This window comes from Leuresthes tenuis, unplaced genomic scaffold (genome assembly GCF_036924035.1).
Source record: "Leuresthes tenuis unplaced genomic scaffold, fLeuTen1.0.hap1 SCAF_12, whole genome shotgun sequence".
Classification (NCBI taxonomy): Eukaryota; Metazoa; Chordata; class Actinopteri; order Atheriniformes; family Atherinopsidae; genus Leuresthes; species Leuresthes tenuis.
Window position 1 is genome coordinate 31,583,178 of NW_027325366.1, and position 9,293 is coordinate 31,592,470.

Here is a 9,293-nt window from a genome sequence, read left to right on the forward strand (position 1 = left end):
GTTTTACTTTACCCAAAGAAACTGTGAAATAGGCCCAAAACTTTCACATAAAATAAGAGTACTTGATCTTGTGTGGTAATGTTTCACATTCTTGAACTCGAATCGCCCTCGTTCATGTTCCTTTTCTCCTTAATAGCCGTAACATCTAAGCCAAGTTGGCCAGCAACAAATAAAAGGAATATATTGGGTTCTCACGCCTCCAATGAGATAAAAGTAAGATTTTATTTTATACATATATAATTATATGATGCCATCCCAACTTTTTCTGACTTAAACTTGCATTATAAATACAATGTTCAGTATATATGACATACAACCTGTTCAGTAATAATGTATATTATGACATAGGCTTGGGGAAAATGTCTAAATATAGCATAAAAAAAAATAATTTGAGAATTTTTGAGATGACACATCATTTCAGATAATTATAATGACACTTAGGATATGATAAATAGTTCATATTGTCATACATATACAGCACGGCTGCCTTGCATTTGAGCCATCCGGTTATTTTCCCTGCTGGGACCCTTGGTTTGCAGATAAAAAAAAAGAATAAAAACAACAATAAGATACAGAACAGTGACAAAAAAATCAATTTGCATCCAAGTAACAGACAAATACAAAGCACAAAGCATAAGTCTCACTGTAAAAAATGGCTAAAACACGCTAAAATGGTACAAAATAAGGTGCAACTGATGAATCAACCGAATGTTTCATTCAAAATTTGAAGCCTAGATTATGAACACTGTTGGATTCTTGATGATCTGCCGTGGGAATGCGCAGCTCTCAGGAAATTGAAGATTAGCCTTCATGATATTTATTGTTGTTGCACCTCAACATATGGAAACCTGCGTGCTCCCCTCCACCTCTCTGCTGTGCAGAAAGTTTCTGCCTGTTCTGTCTGTTCGGAGAACCTGATGACAGGGCAGACATGAAACCAGAAATATGGAGAAATCATCAGCAGTGAGACTAATGGAGCTGTGCAGCAGAGAAGGAAATCACAGACAAGAGCCTGAACAGACAGAACAATGATATAAATACCACTGCAGCTGCATTACATGTTAAAAACACGAGCTGTTCCACATTTGTGTCAGAATGTCTTATGTTCCCAGATCTGCCACTCTGCGGAGGATAATTGACCGTAGATTTGTGGGATGTCATAGATTTTCTGAACAGCAATCTCTGTTTTTTAAGAGTCTTTGCTCCATAAATGGAGGTGGTAAACACAAGGGGCTCATCGGGATGCTGATGACTTCTGCAGCTGCTGTTGTGATTCATAAAGGCCCACTTGAGATCTGGGAGTGTGTGGCGGCTTTTGTAAACCCCGGGGTTCCCTTATACCCCTTTCTTCCCTCAGCTTTTTTCCCCGTAGGATGCGTGAGGAGCTCTTTGTTGCATGAGAACCCCACAGATGGAGATTTGTAGCCTTGCATAAGCAATATCCTCCCTCCTTTGTATCCCTTGTGACGTCATATTTCAACACATGTATAGAATCTACAACAAAACTGAGGAACTCAGGAAGGAAAAAATCCTTTTAAACTGCAGATTCAGAGGCTAAGATCGGACTTTAAAGCACAAATAACATAATACAATGGTTGGAAACTTATGAGAAAAGATTTTATTAACCAGAGGGTAAGCAAATATCTGGCCAATCTGATCTTATAATGGTCAGAAACGCATCTGTTTTAGGAATGAAACTGGTACAGGTTTCTGAATCGAAGCAGACTTGAAAGAGTTGGAGGACATCGGAAGATGCACCAGCAGTGAAGAAGTCTTTCAGGCTGAAAGGAAACCTGTGGGCCTGGTTGGGCCATTGGACACCTGAAACTACAAGTAATGGGAGGCTGAAAAGACGGGACCATATGTGGCTGTGGAAGCAAAAACATACTTGTGGGAAAAGTTGGGGAGAACCAAAAAACCCTAAACTCAGAGGGGAAAATTTACTGTTAGCAGGAAGAACGAGTCTGATGATAATTTATCTGTGTATGAAGAGGAGAGGAAAGTCTTTGTTTCAACACAACTAAGTGAAAACCAAGTATATGGTCTGAGTGGGCAGCTCTTCAGAGGGTTAGTCAGTGTCTGCAGCCCTTGTTACACTGGTAAAAAAAGTCAAATTACACCTGCTAACATCTGGCTTTTGAGTGTTTAATCTGCATTCAGCCCAGTGTCAAATGACTCGGCTTCAGTCTCGGGTGCTGACAGCTTACACTCTGATTGGCACTCGCTCATGCTAATTTTTAATGATGGTGCTACAGTCAGAGTGGCTCCGACTGTATTCCTTTTCCTTCCAGCTACCATAGCCTGTCACATGGATGCTCTGAAACCGACGGCAACAACTCACTGACATAAAGAGACGAGTTAAATTTTACCGTCTGCGAGAGGTCTGGCAGCTAACTCACATCTGCAGGCAAATAAAGAACAATAAACTAGCCTGATTATCTGAGAAAGTCGTGCTCTTCTGGCAGTCTGGTCCAACGCAGTCTGCAGGATACATTGTCGCAGTTTAAGGGTTTTTCTGTGGGAGATTGAGGTCATGAAGGCGTTGTACCTTTCGGAGAGTTTAAGGTAAACGTGCCACAACTGGAAATGGGAAGGTCTCTTCACAGCAGACATGAAGGGCCCGAAGGAACCATAGTTTCTGTAAAATAGTCCTGTGACAAAGCACTTTAAAGTACTTTAGGTTGAAACTTGCTCAACTCCTATTTAGACTCGCAAGAGAAAGGTCACACCAGAACATTTTCAAGTGAAAGTCCAAAATAGGCTCTCTGACCTATAATATAGTTGCTTTGTTTTGTCCAAGGAAGCTGAGCTACACCCTGAGATGCTTTAGGTGCTGGATGTTGTTGGGTCATCTTTGTGTATTATTGGAGATTTTAGCTGATTATCATTTACCCAGAGATCTGGGTAAATGTCTCAGATCTCACCCTGTTCATTTCTGTGTGGCTCTAGCTGCAACTTCTTTAACTCCCTTTTGCTCCCGTGTTGCATAAAATCTGGAAAGCAAAACACATTAGATTAATAGAAAGTTATGCTCATCTGGAAGTCTGGTCCAACGCAGTCTGCAGGATACATTGTCGCAGTTTAAGGGTTTTTCTGTGGGAGATTGAGGTCGTGAAGGCGTTGTACCTTTTGGAGAGTTTAAGGTAAACGTGCCACAACTGGAAATGGGAAGGTCTCTTCCCAGCGGACATGAAGGGCCCGAAGGAACCATAGTTTCTGTAAAATAGTCCTGTGACAAAGCACTTTAAAGTACTTTAGGTTGAAACTTGCTCAACTCCTATTTAGACTCGCAAGAGAAAGGTCACACCAGAACATTTTCAAGTGAAAGTCCAAAATAGGCTCTCTGACCTATAATATAGTTGCTTTGTTTTGTCCAAGGAAGCTGAGCTACACCCTGAGATGCTTTAGGTGCTGGATGTTGTTGGGTCATCTTTGTGTATTATTGGAGATTTTAGCTGATTATCATTTACCCAGAGATCTGGGTAAATGTCTCAGATCTCACCCTGTTCATTTCTGTGTGGCTCTAGCTGCAACTTCTTTAACTCCCTTTTGCTCCCGTGTTGCATAAAATCTGGAAAGCAAAACACATTAGATTAATAGAAAGTTATGCTCATCTGGAAGTCTGGTCCAACGCAGTCTGCAGGATACATTGTCGCAGTTTAAGGGTTTTTCTGTGGGAGATTGAGGTCATGAAGGCGTTGTACCTTTCGGAGAGTTTAAGGTAAACGTGCCACAACTGGAAATGGGAAGGTCTCTTCCCAGCGGACATGAAGGGCCTGAAGGAACCATAGTTTCTGTAAAATAGTCCTGTGACAAAGCACTTTAAAGTACTTTAGGTTGAAACTTGCTCAACTCCTATTTAGACTCACAAGAGAAAGGTCACACCAGAACATTTTCAAGTGAAAGTCCAAAATAGGCTCTCTGACCCGTGATATAGTTGCTTTGTTTTGTCCAAGGAAGCATCAGTTGCTGAGCTTCACCCTGAGATGCTTTAGGTGCTGGATGTTGTTGGGTCATCTTTGTGTATTATTGGAGATTTTAGCTGATTATCATTTACCCAGAGATCTGGGTAAATGTCTCAGCTCTCACCCTGTTAATTTCTGTGTGGCTCTAGCTGCAACTTCTTTAACTCCCTTTTGCTCCCGTGTTGCATAAAATCTGGAAACCAAAACACATTAGATTGATAGAAAGTTATGCAAGCTTCTATCCTGCATGCTTCTAACGTAAGCCTCCAGAGCTCTTTATCAGCAGGTCCATTAACATAATGACAGAAGAAGGAAAAAGCACATTTGTAAATAATAAAAACAATAGCAGCTGCAAACCATTAAGATGAGCCACTTCCAAGCCGCTGCTATTTCTCATGCTGACTCACTTTCGTGGCTTACCTCAGCTCTTATGGAACGGAGCCAGTGTTATTAGGCGCATTCCCACTGTAGGAACCTTTTGCAGTTCCTGTAACCTTTTCAGGAATAGGACCGGTTTTTCACCCATTAACTCGCAGGAACTAGGGACCGAGGCCCTCAGTTCCTGGAACCATTTTAGCTCCTTCAGGGTCTTTTCTGGTTTCCATAGCAACACATAGGTGTTTGGTGGCTGTAGCTCCGCCCCTTGTCTGAAATGTTTACTCATACGACACGGACCCAACCGGCGCCTGTTTAATAAGTTAAACTTCGTCTCCTTTGTCTGCGGCGCTCTGCTCTCCTTCTTTCCTCCATGAAAGGAAGAAGTATCGCCCGCTGCTGGATTCTCCGTCTCCTGACTCTCGCTGTGCGCTCTTCCAGCCTCCATCTTAGACGCCTGATGTGATCGTCCATGATTAATATCACCGTCATGCAGACCATGAACACGGTGGCCTCCTCGCTCTCCATGTTAGCTTCTTGGTGTTGTTGTTTTCTTCTCTCCTTACTTTTCCCGGGTTCTGTTCTGTTGCTGAGTGGCGCTAAAGCAGCACGTCTGTCGCAGACGGCTGCGTCACATCAGTCCCTGTCGAGGTCCCCGACTCATGTGGGAATGCAAAATGAAACGGTTCCCCTGGGGAAGGGTTCTTAGAACTAAATTCGAGGTGGACAGTTCCTAGAACTGCGTTCTTAGAACGTTTCTGTCCGAATGCGGCTATCGTTAGATCAACCTGAACTTTTCCACTACAGAAACCCAAAGAGCCTGCCGTGAAAAACTCTCTTTTGGGTTTGAATCGATCAGATTCTTGAGGTATACAGACCATTTAATAAGTTAGAAATACACTCTCATTGGTTTCCTTTTGTGTTTCTGTATTTATCAGACGCTTTTATCCAAAGCGACTTACAAATAACAGCTTTATAAAAAGCTAACAATAAGCTCCATAGAAGGAACCCAGGAGTCCGACTCTGTCAGAGGGGACAGAGTAGAGATAGGGTGCAGGCATAGAAGGAAGTGCAGAAAGATAAAGTGCAGAGATAGAGGGGGGAGGGAAGTACAAGCTAAGTGCTGGGATAGGAGATGCTCTCTGAAGAGCTGGGTTTTCAGGAGCTTCTTGAAGATAGACAGGGACGCCCCTGTTCTGGTAGCGCTCGGTAGGTCATTCCACCATCGTGGGACGACACATGAACAGAGTTTGGATTGTCTTAGGCGTGGTGTAGGAGCTGCTAGACGACAATCCTGGGACCAACGGAGGGACCCAGTTGGGACAGAAGCCTTTGCAAGAGCATTCAAGTAGATGGGAGCCGTTCCATTAAGCTCTTTGTAGGCTAACATCACCTTTTTCTTTTCTGCTCAGGTCCAAGGAGCGTACTTCAGACACAGACAGGATCCTTGCCACATATCACCCGCTGTGGCTGAATCAGCCTCAGCTCCGTCCACCTTTACCCGAAGCGTCGCCTCCCACAGGAACCGCCGTCACCATCAGAGGATGACATCCCGCCCTAGAGCCCACCAGACCTCTCACATCTCCCTCCCTCTGGCCTGTGAGGAGCAGGATGAGCAGGAGCAGTGGTCTGACCAACACCTCGACACCTGGAGCTCCCAGTGGAGGGGCCACCGGTCAGGCTCCATCTTCTCGCTGCCCAATCTGGGCTCCGGCAGCTCTCACTCATCCTGCTCCTCTCCTGGCCCTCCCTCGAACCCGCATGCCAGGAGCCACTCTCTGAAAAGGAGCCCCTCCCTCGTCCCGCCATTCCGGCTCAACGTGGACGCTCTGATTGGGGCAGAAGAGACGGACGTGGACACAGGAAACAAAGTGAACCCTGGCAGCGGCGTGGACCTCTCAGTGGTGTCTGCCTACATCAAATCCTGCCTGTCACAGACTCCTCGGCCATTATCCGCCCCTCCAGAAGACATCGGACCCCCCCTCACCCCTGTCATCCCAGAGAACGCCTACAAGTCAGCCACACTGGGTCGAACTACAAACAACTTCTCCATCAAAAGCACTCCCTCTGCTTTGCTGGGGTCACATTTCCAAAGCACCAGTTTGAGCACAAGCGCTGCGCCGTCCTCCAGCGACTTTTCATTAAATCAGTCAGACAGCTGCAGCATTATTAGCGCACCGGCTGGGGAGGCAGACAAGGTAGAGGAAGACCAAGAATTCTACATCTGATTTGGTGTTGAGACCCTGAACACAACTCTACTCTGCCCCCTGGTGTTTATTAGTTGAAACTGCAGGAAAGTGACAGAAACTGGAGCCCAGTTTTTCTTCTTTGTTGTATTTTCTTGCATGTTGAAAGGCGCTTTGTAAATGTCAAGTTATATAATGATCATTTAATGGACCAATCACAAAACTGTGTAGAAAAATACTATTCAATACAATAAAATTCTTTCTCTTTAGATGATTCTCGGTTTCCTTTACTTTGAAATATCTGTGACACAGTGAACTTTATCTGCCTTGGATTTGGAATTAATGCTAAAATCCATCAGGTTTGTTTATGGCTTCACAGCATGAATCACATGCAGATTGTGGGCTTTCTTTATCTTATATCTAATCTTTTTATTTGAGTTATTGGAAGCATTTTTTCTTTAGTCTCAGTTCAAACACACAATAAGCTCTTTTATCTTCTGATTCCCCAAACTGCTCAGATGAAGATGGAAGACAAAACTTTAGTTGAGACCAATGTATTTAATGATCAGTTTAAGCTCAGGATTCTTTTATGTTTTTAAACAGCCTCATTGATTTTATATTCATACCAACAGCTCAATGCCGCCATCTTGTGCTGAGCTTCGTGCTTAAATGTGTAATCTGAACACAGGATAGCACGATCTTATTTCCATTAAACAGTTGTGTCTTGGTTTTAAACTAAACTCTGTGTGAGAAAATCCATCCTGAAGTTCTTCTGGACTCGTAGTTGCAGCATCGGTGTGAGTCAGAGCTGCCACCCTGTGGTCTGTAGCTGTTTTTCTGCCTCTGGGGAGCTCTGTAACGACCTCTTTTATCTGAAACCTGCTCCTCTGTGCAGTTTGAGCACTTAACCAGGTGTGGGTCCGTCTGTGTGGTCCACATACAGCCTGAGGTGGGAAATGCAATAAGAGTGCACGCCAGTTGTCATGGCGAAGCCTCCTGGCAGTCCTGCAGAGGTGATGTCATCGTTGACCAATCAACACAGAGAGTGCTTTTATGTATTGCTCCTAAGTCTGGAAAAGAGATCAGGCTGACAAGGTTTGTTAAACAGTTCAAATTAAATTTATACACTTGTTTTTAAAATATGTTCACGAGGCGGGGACAGTGACACAAAGCTGAAAGGCTTTTTTTGTACTTATTTAATGAAAATAAGCTTCTGTAGTCATGAAAAAACTTATTGATATATCCGTTTACTGATGTTTTTATACACATACATGACCTTGATCTGCTTATAGTTTTAAAATCATAGCTGCAGCTACCAGAATGAGAAAGGTTTTAAGAAGTAGTGTCTCTCTTTTTAACATATTTGGGGAAAAAGAATTGGATTATAAACGGCTGTGGGGTTGCTCTTAAAAGTGCCATATCAGCTACCACCAGTTCCCAGAATAGTTAAAGGACTGAAAGGTCCAGCTTCAGTCCAAAAAGAAACTCATTTGTTTAATATTTATTAGATTCTGCAGACATAGATGCACCTCAAACCCCCCAATTTATTAAATATGGTGCCGTTAATCTTACCTTGGTTAAAAAGTCTTGCACCAGAAGGCTTTTACACACGGAGGAGCTGAGCTTACAGTCGGAGGACAGCCAGTCTTACCACTGAACTGTGGCCGCCATGTTTTCTCAGCTCATCAAACAGAGCTGTGGAGGCAATGCAGTAAAAGCAAAACATGGACATCTGAAATGCATTGACTTATTCAGAAACTGTTGGCATTCTGCACAGAAAAGCAGAATTAAAAGCCTCTAAAGGCTGATTAAATTCATGTTTGACTGCTTAATTTCAGCGAATGCCAAAAAAAAGACCAAAAAGCTTAATTGAAAATATGTAACATTTGGTTCTAATACTATAAATAATAAAATACATAAGAATCATGTTAACTGTACACTTAATTCTGGCCTTTAAGGACGTTTAAGTGACTTAGTCAAGTGTTTTCGGATCACCCATCTATTTTCCACTCCTGCTTCGCCCGGTTCAGGGAGCTGGAGTTCAGCCCAGCTACCATTAGACAAAAATCAGGGTAAATCCTGGATGCATCAGCAGCTCTTTGCAGGGGCCAAAACAGAAGCAAACGTGCACCTTCACACTCACTCCAAGGGTCAGTTTAGGACATGCATATTTCTGCATGGTGGGAGGAAGCCACACATGCATGGAGAGAACAGATCCATGCAGTCCTAAGTTTGGTCCAGAGCAGCTGGATCCAGTCCAGGATCCTGTCAAAATAAGTTGAATAATATTTGAATGGTTTCTGTGCTCCTGTGACAGCGCAACAATTTGCACTTTTTTCAAAGGTTTCCAGCCATTTTCCATTAAAACTGAAACCTCAGCTTGGCCTGTTATGACTGAATGTGGCATTTGTTGTGCTTAATATCTGTTGTTTCACTAACTTCAGCTTCAAAGGACAGTAGATGGAGCTCGAGTGCAACAAAGCGAAATTTAAAAGGTTAAAACTGCAACAGGCTCACAAATCCTGAAAAAGCCTAAAACTTTGAAGTATTTCTCCATGTTTCCAGCGTATCATGCGGGGTCACTTCCCTCCACCTTCTTGGGACCAACATTTTCCCATGGTTCTCCAGAGGCATGCTCCCGTCCCCGTGATGCGATGCCTTCGGGTGACATGTCCCCTCACGTCGCCCCTCTCCCAGCGCCAGCGTTAGTGGCTCTAATCTGCCGTGGCGTACCTGGCAGATCGTTCTGGCGACACCGGCGTTGTTG

General features: G+C 43.7%; 1 protein-coding gene across 1 annotated transcript in view; it reads left to right on the forward strand.

The window, feature by feature from the left end:
- The window catches only part of LOC140319778 (protein FAM124A), a 33,999-nt gene extending 27,205 nt beyond the window's left edge, over positions 1-6,794 (forward strand). The window contains exon 4 of the mRNA XM_072397563.1: positions 5,753-6,794. Coding sequence (XP_072253664.1) covers positions 5,753-6,568 — 816 coding nt within the window. The 3' untranslated portion in view covers positions 6,569-6,794. The remainder of the gene's footprint in view (positions 1-5,752) is intronic.
- Positions 6,795-9,293: the final 2,499 nt, after the last annotated feature.